This window comes from Athene noctua, chromosome 4 (assembly GCF_965140245.1).
Source record: "Athene noctua chromosome 4, bAthNoc1.hap1.1, whole genome shotgun sequence".
Lineage (NCBI taxonomy): Eukaryota > Metazoa > Chordata > Aves > Strigiformes > Strigidae > Athene > Athene noctua.
In genome coordinates, this window is record NC_134040.1 from 69,540,835 (window position 1) to 69,556,215 (window position 15,381).

The 15,381-nt window shown below is 35.1% G+C and overlaps 1 protein-coding gene across 6 annotated transcripts in view; it reads left to right on the plus strand.

The window, feature by feature from the left end:
• RAPGEF2 (Rap guanine nucleotide exchange factor 2) overlaps window positions 1-15,381 on the plus strand; it is a 188,879-nt gene that overhangs the window by 128,704 nt on the left and 44,794 nt on the right. For all 6 annotated transcript variants that reach the window (XM_074905695.1, XM_074905693.1, XM_074905696.1 and 3 more), the window contains one exon: window positions 11,730-11,861. In XM_074905695.1, the coding sequence (XP_074761796.1) occupies window positions 11,730-11,861 (132 nt within the window). The remainder of the gene's footprint in view (window positions 1-11,729; window positions 11,862-15,381) is intronic.

The following is a 15,381-nucleotide window of genomic DNA, read 5'->3' on the forward strand; positions in this document are numbered from 1 at the left end:
TATTTTAAGCAGAATAATGTGGAGCTTCAATTGACAATGCCTCCTTGCTCTAAAGCAGCCTTGGTTTTAGCAGGCTGCATATGGGGCCATTTTGTTCTGCTTATCTTGTAATTTTGTAAAAATTAAGTGATTTTAAATATAGGGGGAGAGGGCTAATTGAACTTAGGATTTGATATTGCAGTTTTCAATAACTGCCACTTAGACTACAAAGAAAAGCTCTGCAGGATGTTTCAAAATTCAATGGCGATATTAATATAAAAGATGCTTCTGTGTTTATCTGCATAAGTAATTTTAAATGGCTTTGCACAGTTGTTGCTGCACCATGCTCCAGAATTTAAGGAACATCTTTGTACTTCCTAAAGACACTCTGATGAGGAAAAATGGCCTTCTAATTTTTCCTTTCCTGTGATGACACTGAGCACACATGAGTAGCTCTTTTGTCCAAACTAGTAAATATTTGTAGTAGTTCAGAGAAGTTGGAATCTTTTTCTGTGTGACAGAATAGAAATTCTAGAGGTATTAATGATGCCACATACAGTTTTAAAAGCTTGTGTCAGCGTGAAAAATTTTCATTAATTTTCTTTGGCTAACATATGAGGGAAAATGTAAAAATAATGTAGCAAGCAAAGCTGGGGGTGTTACAGCAACATTCACTGCTGTTATATTGCCATGGCATGAGTACAGCTGCACTTTAAAAATAATAAAATAAGTAATAAAGCTGCTTGACTAGTAGGCATTAAAAATATATATAGCATTATATAAAAAATATATAGCATTAAAAAATAATAGATAAGGTAAGATCATACTGGTTTAAGATTTTGCATCATTAGTCATGTATAAAGGTAAATGCTTGTCATTTAAAAATAGTTCAAGTTGTCTTGTTGCTGTGCTATTTTTACATTATCCAGAAAAACAGTGAGACGTTACCTCTATTACTCTATAATGCAAATATGAAACTTTTTTCACTCTGTGCATTAATCACAGAAGAATTATCTGTAAACTTTAAGATGTTTTTAAGTAGTTTTTCTTTTAAAACTCACCTTATTTTAAAAATATCATCCCTTTTTTTTTAAGCAAAATTTTTTGCCTCTTTTGACCATAATTTTTTAAAAATTTTGTATCATTTTTTCAAAATGCTCACTATTATGCTGTTATTATTACTATGGCAATATTCTTAAAAGCAAGGCTTAGCAAGTGCTTTGATGTCCACTTGTGTGTTGAGATATACATTTTGTAATATTGCAGTTCCACCGGTTTTTTGTTTGATGTGAAGCAAAAGTGTGCATTTTTCATTGCCAGACAAGGAAAATAGAGAAAATTTTAGTTGTAGAGTAAGCACACAGAAAACAAGTAGTCACAGTGCATGATGTCTTATTTGGAGCCAGTTATTAGCAGAAGGATTATGCATGTTTCTCTCCTATTACTTAAGTTACGAAAAGCAAAGTCATTGTGTTATGAAAAACCCCACTTTTCTCATGTACTATTCCTTGATACTATAAAGCAAAAGTAACTTTTTAGTTAAAACTCCAAGGGTGACATTGACATGGCTGCAGCCATCAGACTTCAGACAAAATTTCTGTTTGATTGCTTGTGAATAGTCATGTCTCTATTTAAATTCTCATCAAATTTCTTTTGATTCATCTTGTATTTTCTAGAGGTTAAGACTTGGTGTACAGATGGAGATCTCCAGTTTTTCCATCTGTGCACAGCAACTCCGTATGTATCTATCTATATATTTAAAAAATATTTTCCTTTGGAAGTGTACAGAATACTTAAGTCTTTACTAAGAAGCTACCAATAAGAAAATCTAAAATGTTATTGTGTTAATAATGTTGATTTTTGTCTTTTTTTCCTCCTTTGGTTAGTCTGCTTCTGAATGATAAGTTTTTTAATAAACAGTCTCGCTTGAGATTTTTCTGCTTGGAGGAGTGACATAGATCTGGAAGGGATTGTCTGGGTCACTGCCATTACACACTGTTGTACAGCATGTTCATAAATTTGTGTAGCTTCGGCGTGAAACCCTTCTCTACCACAGCTCCTGTGGAATCTGGTTTTAAGAATCTCTGGTTCATTAGATAGCAGCCTTCTTTCAGCTTCCTGCTTGTTAGGCTTTACACCTGCATTGCTTTTTACTGGAAATATTTCTTTTTCCTCCTTCCTATTTCTAGATAGCGATCATACCCTCTCTCAGCTTGGACTGAATAGCCATGCTTCTCTTGAACTTTCTCGAATTTTCTTCTTCTGATAATCCTGATAGTTCTTCTCTGACTCTGTGTATGTGTATGGCTTTAAGTCCATCTTTGTTGAAAACATATAGCTGAAATATATCTATCAATATATTTTATTATATATATTGAAATATATAGCGTGCAATATTTCCAAATAAAGTCTCTGCTGGGGCCATTGAGGAGAGCCCAGAACTTCTGTATTCCTGCATGATGCATGCTGTGATCTCATTGGGTTCTCCCCCTGCTGCATCAACTTAATATTTTAGTCACCTTCTGATTAGCTGATACACTGAAACTCTTTTCACTTTTCAGTCATTTCTGACAGGTAAGTTCCCCAGGTTCTTTGCCTTTGTCTTTTGAAGAGCATGATCTCACATCATCTCCTACTGCATTTTATTTCTTTTACTCCAAGGAGGAGCCATCATATGATCACAGAAGTGTTCTGCTCATTCCTTGCACCAACAGTGTCTCTTTGCTCTGTGACACTCAGCAGGTTTTACCAGCAGTTTGGTTTTTTCCCCTGATTGTAAGGAGGGGAATTCTAAGATCTTTCCTGTATCTATAGTTTTTCATATCTAATCTTTAAAAAAGAAAAATTATTCGTGTAGCCCTTGCTTTAGTTTTGCTTTGTTCTAGAATCAATTGACTTTGATTTCTTTTACTATTGTAAGTTAGTGCAGTGCAGTACATTTCAGTGCTGTAGTTCAGTAGTAAACTGCAGTAGTTCAGATTAAACAGCTGCAGTCTAAAACTGAGATGTCCCCCCATGAGTGTTTGAAAAACTTAACTGTGCTTAGTTAGATTGGCTAGAGTGCTGTAATCATGAAATTAAATATTCTGTGACGTGTAAAACAAAAAGAATCCAGCACTTGGTGTAAGAACACCTTACTGATGGAGGCTTCAACACTTGGAATTGTGTCTCCTAGGTCTTTGCTTTAACCATTTGAAATGTGCTCAGGATAGATGTTTTCAGCTTTGGGCTAGTATCCTTTACTTGTCTGTAGTGATTTTCAATCCTGAGTGGTTCTTTAAAGCTGAAAATAAAATTTGTCTGCAGATGCTGTCAGTTTTACCCCTGCTGGTGTCACTGCTCTTTAGCATCCCCCATGTCTGGTTGTTAGACTGCTATATAAGAAACCCAAAATTACTGTGAATATGAGATGTACATGAGCATCCCCTCAGTTACTTAAAATGTTCTGCAGGATTTAAAACATCTTACTTGAAAATGTTTGAATTAACATTTCCTGTAAACATACGTGCCCACATAAAGTGTTCTTGAACTTTTTTTTTTTGCATTTACATCCTTAGGCATAAATCTTTTTGTTTCCTGTGGAAACCATTTGTGACCAGGTTCTCTGTTCCTTCCTCTCCCACAGTTACTTGTAACAGGCCAAAGAGTTCAAAATTTAACCTTATAGGTCTCCAAAAGTCCTGAAAGCAGGCCATTTAGTTTCCAACCCAGCAGTAGTTCTCAGCATATTAAACACCAAAACAGCCACAAGAGGAAGTATTTAGAAATATCTAACTGTGGGAAAAACATCAACTGGAACATGCATTATGTTAATATGAAAATCAGTTATTCCCAAGAGAGAGCTTTCTACAAAGCCAGGCCTTATTAATTTTTTGTCCTCTACGTCTACTGCTATTAAATAATGGGGAGCGTTTCCTGAAGTTCTGTGGTTGAGCTCAGTTTTCTATGTTTCTACCCTAGAGATACTGCAGAAGTCAATTGAAATGCCTCAGAACAGTTTTTCCTTCAGCCTAGGCTGCAGTTGTCACCGAGTGTCTATCCTTAGTTGTCAGATTTCATTATGCGGATTTCTACAACTCAAATTCCCTTCCCAATCTTATTCAGTGTTATTGGGAAGCTGTGTGGGTGTGGGTGTGGGCTGTGCAGGCTCTGTCAGGGCTCTAAAAGCAAATGCTTGATGGGACAGTGGGGTGGTACCAAGAGTGATAGAGTATGTCCTTATAAACATGCAGACGTAATAATACTGGAATAGAGATTCTGCTTTGCACACTTTGAACTACTGTTTAAGAGTGGCATCTGATCTGAATTGTAGATGTTTATAAAACAAACTAAATTGATCAATATGAGATACCAGATACAAAGTGAAAGGAGGAAGACTTGAAAAGCCTTCATCCTCGTTCTGCAACATTTCACTTCCACTGCACTATTTGGGAAAAGTTTTAACAGACAGAACAAAAATCTTCCAGCAATTAAGTGGAAGATACAGACAGAGACACGAATCTCCTTTTCTGTGAAGGGCATGGGAAAAAAAAAATGTATACAGTGCCTGAGAAATGGTGTTCTCTGTAAAATCAGCCTAGCCCATGCAAGAAGTATTGTTTTGTTATTAATGCTAGGTGAGGTAAAATGACTTAAAATTTGTGAGAGGAGAGTCTATGTTTGTCCATGCAATTGAGGTTGTCAGAGAGTTGCTGTTACCTAAATGTATATCCACAGTCAAAACAGTTGTAGAACAGTCTCTTTATTTTGATCCCTGGAGCAGAACTGCTCTAACTTTAAACCCACCACAGATACTGTGTTTTAAAAGTACTACATTTTCCATTGTTGCCCAGTGAAGAAGTCACACTTTTACCAGGTATTTTCTGAGACAGACTTCTGAATAAGTTTCTAAATAAAAATATTCTGATCTTGCAGATTTGTTGCTATTCATTTTAAATAAATTATAATGGTTTGAGTTCAGAATTTCAAAACCCTTAGAAGAGCTTTGGAAAATGTAGTATGCTTTAGTTCAGTGTGGTTTAGTTCAAATCCTTTCTGCATTTTTTCTTTTGTATTATTGGTTCTCAATCACTGTAAATACCTGTATGATACAAATTTTTAAATTTTATTTTATTAGATTTTTACATAATTTGAGCTGTTGCTCAAATTGGCATTTGTATTTGCAGAAGGAATATTGTTTACGCCAGATGTCCTGAAGAAGGCACTTTTGAGTATGAAGTGCTGCATTGAATCTGGCACACAAATGCTGTCAAAAGAAAAAGCGAATACAAACAGATCTGGTCCTACAACAGATAAGATAGTTATGTTAAGTGGGAATGGGTGTGTGTCATTGATGCATTTCATACTTCTTTGCAGAGTTGTCCCTGAGAGTTTTTGCCATTCCCCAGATACCCATTTACATTTCACCACTTCTGTCCTTCTGCAGAAGTCAATAATCCTTCAAGCAAAGGATAATTATGTTCAGTGCATTAAATGCTCATAGGATTAGCTGCTGGGAGTATGAGATCTACAGTAAGTGGCAGTCACTGTGTGTTTGGTAAGGGAAACAAAATGAAGTTCCCATGTGTCTTGCTGTCTTTCCAAGAGCAACAGATCATGTTGCATTAGTTTAAACCTCTGAATAGTTTTAGGAGGGGCTACCTATGGCAAAGTATCAGTGCAGGAAAATATGAAGAACTTGCCAGAAAAGGACCTTATAATGCTTATTTTTTAGAGTAGTTCTGCTGTGGGCTTTGTATGTAAACAACTACTTAACAGCAATAGTACCCAAATGCAGTATTTTCAGAACGTGGGTTGTCTTGTGTTGTACTCCAGATGAAGAACATTTGGAGAGTAGGTCTTCATGAAATCTGAGCCATGGTTTCACATAAAGCTGCCCATTTGAGACAAATTTGGAGATTCGAAATACATGAGATACTATTGTATAAAGTGAGTGATATACAGAAGACATAATTCAAGTCAGAAGGTTTTTTATTTAACTCATGCTGAAATTTTCAGAGAAAATACATAGAAACTTCTTGATGTTTTCCATTCCACCCCTCAGTACAAGGCAATCCCACTTCCACAGGAATTGCATCCTAATCTGAACTGTATAAAGTTTAAACTTTTATTTGAAATTTAACTCTGTACTGGATATGTCAGCCTGCATCATGTCTGTAGACAGAATTGATAGAAATTACTTTATCATTCTGTAATTACTTGAATTGACTGCTGTGTTTTAAATCACCGAACCATAAAAATGTTTTCCTTGATGTCTCTCTTGGTTAGTGAAAGAATTATGTTGAAATAGCATGTTGATGAATACCCACCATTATTAGAAGTATTTCTTCCTTTGGTCATGTCATAAACCCGGATATGTCCTTAAAACACATGCAACAGACCTACAAACATTTAATATAAAAAAGAACATTTACATAAACTAGTGAAATAAAATGTCACTGAATTGATAGGATGCTGAAAAAGACTGGGTTGGTGGTGTCTTGTGCAATAACAATTTTAAAATTTCTATCTTGGTGAGGAAAAAAATAGGAAAGCCTACGGCATAGTATTTATTTTATTTGGCTGCTGTTGCTCTTCCTTTATGAAAAGATACAGAACACCAAAATAACTTTGTAATTTATTTAGATTTGTGGGACTAAGTGCATCATCTATTAAAAAAATAAACACTTTTTTATGGTTGCTTTTATTGTGTTATTCTATTAATAAAAAGATACTACAGAATAAGTGTTCAGATGCACATGTTTAAAGTCTGAAGAATCAGTGTTTGCTTGTGTTTAATTTCAGAAAGTGGAAATAGAGTCTGTAAATGTCATATTTTGTGTTGTCTTATGTCTTCTCTACTTGGCCTGTCTCAGGCACTTAATTACCTATAGGATCATTTGCTGGGAATTGTATAACAGAATGTTACACCTTTGTTCTCTTTAATTTCATCTTTTTGCAGATGTATTTCAGTCACTTTGTGGGCTTTATAAGTCCTTTATAAAGCGTTGGCCGGGCTTCAGGAGACCTTCTTTATAAAATGCTTACTGATTTGCTTGCTCAAAAATGAGTGGTATATTGGAACTGTCCAACCAGAATTCCTCTTGTATTTTAAAATTATATTCTTGTGTTTGTTTTTCCCATTGTTGTATTTATAATTGTTTTCAAATATAACTTCTTTTTAAAAACAAACCAAAACGAATTAAAAAAAACAAACAAAAAAACCCCTCACAACAAAAAACTATAGAGGAATACTATTTAAATGAAGAAAAGTTTTTGGTAGCGTTTCACTCATGTTTTGCTGTTTTCATACCCTTTTTATACTATATAAAAAAATTTTAATTTATTGTCCAGTAAATATTCTGAAAATATATTATTTTTTAAAAACACTTATTAGTAGGATAAGCCCAATGATTTATTGAGTAGAAGTTGCAACAGAAATTGCCTTTTGTTATACAGAAAGGCACGCTGTAGAGTAGGAGAAAATCATGATGTTCTTAAAATAGGAGGAACATAATCAGAGCAAAGTAATTGTTAGCTTTGCATGCATAAAGCAGTGACTCACTTTGAGGGTGGAAGTAATAAAATGCTGCTTTTAAGATGGGAAGATGTGATAGGATTTAAGGTATTGTGCAGTTCAGAATGGAGATACATCTTTGTCCTTATGATAGTTTCACATAATTGTTTAAGTTTTCATTTGTTTTAGGGTTTTCAAGAAGTAAAAATTTGGAGTTCCCAGATGTATTGTTTTTTCTTTTGGTTTCTATCCATATGTGTAAACTGTTTAAATATGTACATGTCTGTACACATGCTCACTTAAGAGCTACATGTATATTTATAAAATACTGCTTTGATCTCTGTCAAATTTTTAAGACTAGAGTTTCGGTATTAACTATTTTATCGGTTCACGTTTTGTATTAAAACCTTTTTTCCCCTTTTATACTTCATTAAATCTCTGCATATGCAGCCTTATTGTTTCTCACCTTTGAAGTTTGTCATGAAAATAGGCTATGAGGACAGTTATATGACCCTTTAAATGACTGTTAATTATTTAATATACTGTACATATAATGTATTTTGAAACTATAGTTACTTAAAAACACATCATGCATTGATCTCTCTAAATTACCCTGCTATGTTTTCACTCAGTCTGCTAGTTTCTTGTGATGCTTACTCTGTGTTCAGTAATAAAGTTAAGAAATACTGTAGTTGCTGGCTTAAAGCTATATTTAGTGTTGAAGAAAAATAAGTGCTCATTATGTAAATATACAAGTTGCTTTTGATCCTTATTACTTTGAATGACTCCTTAAAACTATCCGTCATTGGATGAAAATGGAAAACAAGATAAAAATGACTCTTTAGTTCTGACGCCATTTGTGGTGTCTTCAGTCTGTGGTAGGTGATGTTACTGAGGCAAAGGGTATGTGCTTCGGCTTTCTCATATTACTGCATGGTCTGGAGGATAAAGCATGTGCTAGATCTATCCTGTACATGCTTTAAAACAGTACAAGGAAGACTTTATTTTTACTGTTACACTAAAGTCAGTACTAAACCATTTAATGGAATAGTAGCTCAATACAAGCACAGAGTGCTTAGAAATTTCATAATAAAGTGATATTCAGGAGCACAGCAAATACACCTGTTGTAGTGAACAGTTAACTGTAGTTAACTGTTATAAGTTTCTCAGAATCAGAGACTGATGTTCCTAGCCACTTTTTTCACTGGATATAATAGCATGGTTTCATGATGTTATTTTCTAATCACGTTCCACTTCAAGTAAGAAATTAGATGCAAATACCCTGGTGTGGGCCAGACAACTTTGTGCTGTTTGCTGGCAGTACTGAGGTGGCTGAACATTGTGTTTTATTCTTGCTCTGCTTACCGAAACCTAGTTGCCAAATATTGTGCTCCCGGACTGACAGGTGTAGCCTCTTATGTAGAAGATTAAAGCAGTTGTGGGTTTTCATTGTCATCAGTGTTTTACCTTTTTCTCCACTGTATAGAACTCTGTACATTAAACATTTTAATTAGCAGTATGTAACGAAGACAGAAATGCACGTATTTCTCACACGTACTTTTCATTGACCTCACAATTGAAATGTTTCATCCTATTTTTGTATTTTTTTCATCGCACAACTTCTCACCTTAACTTAATAACTTACTTGGAGGTAGGGCAGTCAAAGTGGATGCTGCTTTTGGGTGTGTAGCACAGAGATGTAGGTATTCTGCCAAGATGTGAGCATGTGTTTTCTGCTTGTGAGTAGTCTTATTTGATTAGGATCAAAGTGACTAGTTAGGTTGCCCTAAGTAAAATGCCTGTTTCTGATTTTTTCTGCTGTCACCACTTGGCAAGTCCGGCTCATGCTGCATGGCTTTGACTTGGAGTTATTCTGAAACCACTAATTGCCAAACATTCAGCTGATTGTCTGCAGCCAAAAAAATGCAGAAAGTTTGCTTTTATTTGCAGTGTATTTCATCAATAACTGTGAAATCCCCTGCCTCTTCCTCTTGGCTGTGTAGGAAGAAAAAGTAGCAAATCCTTGCTGTTATTTTAAAATACTAAGTGCAGTCATTATATTAAAAGTAACAATTTCTTTTTTTAACATACTAATTTGATTTGCTTTGATGTAAGGTTCCTACGAATGGTTATTGCATTGATAAATGCAGTTGTTAATGACATGGTGGTATTTGCAAGTGACTATGAGAAATTTAACACATTTGGGCACAAGACTGTTGACATGTATGTCCCTATGGAGGTAATATTTATTTGGGATTGAAGTAGTTATCACTTTATAAAATGTAAAGCTCTCCAAATACTGTATCTTTGTAAGTTGTTATTAAATGCAAATCTTAAATGATTTGTGTATGTACCTTAAAATAATATGTAGGATTTCTGCTTGGAAATAAACCTGGACTGCTTTAATTCTGAAAGATAGTACTTTTAGGAGTAGTCATCAACACATTGCAAAAGCTCTGGTGGTTCGTTTACTTATACATTCTACCTATGCAATGTATACTTATTTGTAGAATAGCTCAAAAAATAGATATAAACTGAGTATCAGTATATACTGTTCAGTTTTGTGATAATTCAGTATTACAGATTGAAAAGGAAAGTAGCAGAGACAACAGATACTATAAGTCCTTAATGCTGCATTTTCTCTTGGTATATCGTCAACAGTGGTGAACAGAACTAGATTTTTCTGGAGGCAGCATCCACGGCTGTATGTATGAGAGTATTACTTTTGTTAATTGCTCTTTGTTGATCGGTATATGAAGATCAGCTCTAGCTCTGGGCTTACTGGAGCTTTTTAGGATAACTAATGTCTGGTTCCTGTTTTTAGCCCCTCTTTCAGGTAAAATATTGAGAAATAATGGTTTAAAATGTAGCCATTTTTACTATCACTCATGAAGTCATGTTGTAATAAGGAAGAAATCATTTTCAGGTGTATTAGAATAGGAAATACCAGTCAGTCTAAATAAGACTAAGGTTTCCAGCTGTCTGTGCTCTTACCACAAATCCTAAAGCCGAAGTTGTTTCAGGGCATGTTCCATAAACAGACTTAAACCAGGCAAACAGCAGTAAAATCATTCAGTACCTTTAGCTGTATAGAGCCAATCATTTTCTCAAGCATACTCTTTTGTGACTTGCAGATGACTTTTTTTATAACCTTTTATACTGATTGACTTAATGCTGAAGGACGTCTTATTTTCATTTCCATCCAGGGAGAACAGTAATAGTGCCAAGATAGCATTCATAACTGACGTGGATGGACACGCTCTGTATGAAGTTGTTGGTACAAACACACCTCCATAGAAATTATCTACTTTGTCTGAGTTGAAACAAAAAAAAAAAAAAAAGAAAAAAGAACTGAGGTTTCTCAGATTATTGAAGCATTTATTGCATACCAAAATTGATAAATTAACATACTTTTATTAGCTATCAGTGAGAAGCAAGCTTCTTGGGGAGAGGAGTAATTTGTCCCTGAAATAGCTTTAAATATTTCTTCAGATATCAAATATTCTCCTTTATCAAAGTTCACTTTCTGCAGTCTGGCAATGTTTACAGTTTTTAAATGTTTTCATGGGAGGTCTGTATATAAAGCAATAGTAAATATATGTCACAAATCTTGGTGGATGCTTTTTAAATTCTACTGTCTGGATTCATTCTTCAGCACTGCGTGTGAGGAAAATCATTTCAGGATTGTAGCCTTTGCAGTTGTGTCAGTCTTCCCACATTTCCTATTTGCCATGATATTATTTGGCTCAAAGTATAACAGATAGCTCAGTGGCTTGGATTTTACTTGTCTCATGTGCTTTGTCAACTTCAGAAGCAAACCAGCCAAATCCAGAGCAGTGCTTGTTGGTTTGGTTTTTTTTGAAAAACTTTTTGCTGTTAATCCCCATTCTACAGGAAACCACTGACACTGAATCTAGCACAATATTCATATGCACTTTAATTCTATCCAAACTCCATAGCAAGATACTGAATATTTTTGGCATAAGTGTTATTGCTTCACTGGTGTTTGTTCTCAGGTCTATCTATTCTTTTCAATCTCTTATATCTGCAGCAATTTGGTGGTATTTTGCTGACCTCTGCATGAATTTAAAAAAAACTGCAAAACTCAAACTTTTATGCTGCATTCTCAAGTTCCAGTGGTTTTCCTAATACATTTGATACTGGCAGAGAGTAAAGTGTGACATAAATTACTTGATTTCATTTTGCTGTGTATCTACCTCAGATTGTAATGATGCTTTTTCTGCTCCACCTATAGCTTCCTGCAGATTTCACAAAGCTGCACCTTACTGACAGTCTCCACCCACAGGTGACCCACGTTTCATCTAGTCACTCAGGATGTAGCATCACTAGTGATTCAGGAAGCAGCAGCCTTTCTGATATCTACCAGGTAAGACCGGAATGGATGCTGATGGGAGGTGCAACTGCCAACAGTTTTGACGTTAATGGCTTGACACCCATGCTATTGTGTATTGTTAGTTTTTGTCTGCAGAAGCACTTAATAGGCTTCAAAAAACTAATGTTTATTTGAACTGCACTAATTTCAGGGTTTTATGCTCTATGTGCTAGATGTCTGAAAACTCAGCAAGTAATCTGCAGCACAGTGATATGATGTGTGTTGCAGTAGTTGGTCAGGATTAGAGTCAGCAGTGTAAAGATGTAGTGTTTCACAACATTTCAGGATTGTACTTTATGAATTTTGTGATTTTTGAGGGGATGAAATCTTCCTGAACTTCAGCATAGAAAGCTAGTGTAGCATCTCCATCAGGTGGCCATTGTGGGACCTAGAATATAAAGGGGCTCTGTTCCTGACTCCAGCACTTCACCTTTTCTTTCTGTCTGTCTGATTTGCCAGATGTGTAACAGCTGCTGTGATATTTACAGATCAAAATTTCAAAACTATAGATTTAGTACCTTGCAGTGTGAGAGATATTTATTCTTGCTGCTGTATTTCATAGTGCTTAGATGTGTTGGCTTTAAAATCTAGAACATACTGAGTGACAGGGAGAAAGAAATATGCAGTGAACAGCCAGTGCTGGCTTTGACTTGAGGGTCATATTCCAATTTCTTCACCCTGCTAGCCTTTTGGTAGTGCTTTCTCTCCTGGCTGTCCTGGTAAAGGTGAGGATGTTGAAATGGTGACACACTTAAATTGTTAAACTTCTGAGGGGACTTCTTGTTGTAAAGCTCTGTGCTCTTCGTTTGGAGCAGCTTGAATTTGGAAAGACTTGCTGTGAATCTGATCTAGAGGGTCCCTAGAGCACTTGGGGGTATGTGTGATTCCTTTAGGAATTCAGAAAAAAATTGAAATAAAATAAAATGAGGAAGTCTACATCCTTCACTGGATGTTTACAGTTCTTCCAATGTCAGAGGAGGATTTGTCCTGATAGGGAAGTATAGCAATTTGTTATTCAGGAAAAAAGGAATCAAATCTAAGTAAAATGTTGTTCTATCAAAATTATAAAAAAAATGAGATCACTTCTACATGAAGTAGTTTACTGGAGGAGGAATAATGTTTGTTTGGGATGCTTCCAAAAATGCAAATGTAGCCATTTAAACAATGGGAAAAGCATCATGTGTACAAATGCATACAAATTCAGTTGTGAGCATAACTGTAGCATGTAGTCTCCTTCAGGGGAGTAAGCTTGTAGGCTTTTCTGTGGGAGAAACTATAAAAAGGTCTCAGTTCAATTTAGAGAGTAATTGCAATAATGCAAAGGTTTACTTTTGTGAAAAATGTCAAAGTAACTGAACACTTTAGGCATAACAGATGCCAGTCAAGTGTATTTGTCAGAATTTCTTCTGAAGAGAGGATTACTTTGAGACAGGATTTAGACTGAGGGTGAAGAAGATGTAAAATCAGCTTTGTTCAAGTCTTCTATAGATTTTCATACCTTTCACTCCACAAAGATTTTCACTTTAACGTAAAAATAACAAGTACCTCTAGAGACAGGGTTGTAGGTGGCATGTAGTTATAGTCATACAGTTACTCTTTTAGATAAGTTGGAAGTAAATTTTTGCAAAGATTTTCAACAAAACTTTCATAACTGTGAGTAAAGATCACTGAATTTCTGGGAAATTAAAAAAAAACCCACACTCGCAACTGTGCAGAAACTTGAGAAATACTTCTTTATGTAGTCACCAGCCGGGTGCATGACTCCTATGATAAGTTTTGTCTGCAATTATGGAATTAACAGAATGGTTGGCATTTGGAGAGAGTTAATAGTTTTCTGAAGTGTGTACATGGAGAACATTTACTTTTAAAATATTAGTTTAAATCTAATTTAAAAAAAAAATCCATTCTTGGTGATCTTAAATATTATCTGGTTTCCTCAATTAATCTGTAATTAATACCTCATTTAAAGATTTATTGGTACAGATGTATTGAGAACTGTGTAATTGTACAATATCAAAGTAATTGACATGGACATTGGTTATTTTAACAACATTGAGAAATATGAGTGTGTGTTGTGGAATGTAACCCCATGTTTTTGTGTTAATACACATATTCGAAACATTAAGAAAATTGGTTGACAAGTTCAGATGTGGAAACTGTTAAGGTTCTTAAATTCTTGAATTTAACTTAATGGTACTGAGTATTGTTTGACTTAATGATTTGTCATATTGTAGTAAATCATTAATTTCTGACCTCACTTTCAGTCATAAAGGAATGTAATATGGCAATGTTAATTTAGGTTAAAGTACTGCCAAAAAAGCCCCACAACAAAATAAAATTGCTGTAAGTTGGTTTATGCAGGGTCAAGTCATATAAACAGAAATAGTTTTTAAAACTAAGAGATTGAATCAGTAATTCTCTCTCAATTGTTTGCCTTTTAATTCTCTCCTAAGTGTTTATTTAAGAACAGTAAACCATAACCAAGTCATGTACATGCTATTTTTTTACTTCAAATTTAATAAGTCTTAGGCAAATCTCGGTACTGTTCCTCTGATTCTTATGTTCTGTATATAATGGCATGTTTCTGTTCAGTAGGGTGGACTTCTGTTCATTATAGCTAAGTAGAAAACAATGATTTAGAAAGATTGCCATCTTATCTTGCAACTGATAAATAAATGCTTTATTTTAAAAATTCTACTATTAATTAGATCTTTACTGTTGAAAACTGAGGTAATGATATATCATGTTTTGCATACTAGTAAGTTTTAGTTTTGTAGCCTTAAGAGCAGCTGTTTGCAATGAAAATATGTTCATGGCCTCTTAAGATTTTATTGAATAAATCATGAAGCTGAATCTTCAGATGCTTTCAGCATTGAGCTGAGAATATTTCCTTTTAAATATTAATGCTGTAACTAAATTTGTCAAATGTTGTACATGAAAGAACTTCTTTTAGGATAAGAAATGCTTACCAAAATGAAATAAATAATACTTTGTGTTTACTCCACCCAAGTCTCAAAAATTTTTCAGGTACCAATTAGTAAGGTCCTTAAATGTTGCTACTTTTATTTTAGGAAATAAGTTCATAAAGTGACTAACTCCATAGTGTGACTGGAGAGGAAGGGGATGCTGAACTTTAGTAGGTTGTGTGCTGGCTTGTATTTGCCAAGAACGATGCTTCTGTCTTGTATTGACTTGGCAAAGCAGATCATTCACTGTTGCTTCTCATGTTCAGCTGCTCGCCCTTGCTTCTCATGCTTAGTTAATGCTTCCTATATGGAAGCATATACCTGTTCCTCTATGCTCCTAAATGCTTCCTATACCTGTCATGTATATTATCTGATGATGATCCCAGTTTGAGAGCGAGGAGATTTAAGCCCATGAGCGTGTGTTATTCCCCCTCCCTGTTCTGGGAAGGTGTTGGTGTGTTGGCTCAGCTCTTTCCTTTGCCAGCCTTTCTTTGCCTTATCCTGTCCTCAGTCCGGTGGCTTCCTGCCAGCCCTACGTGCCCTCTCGT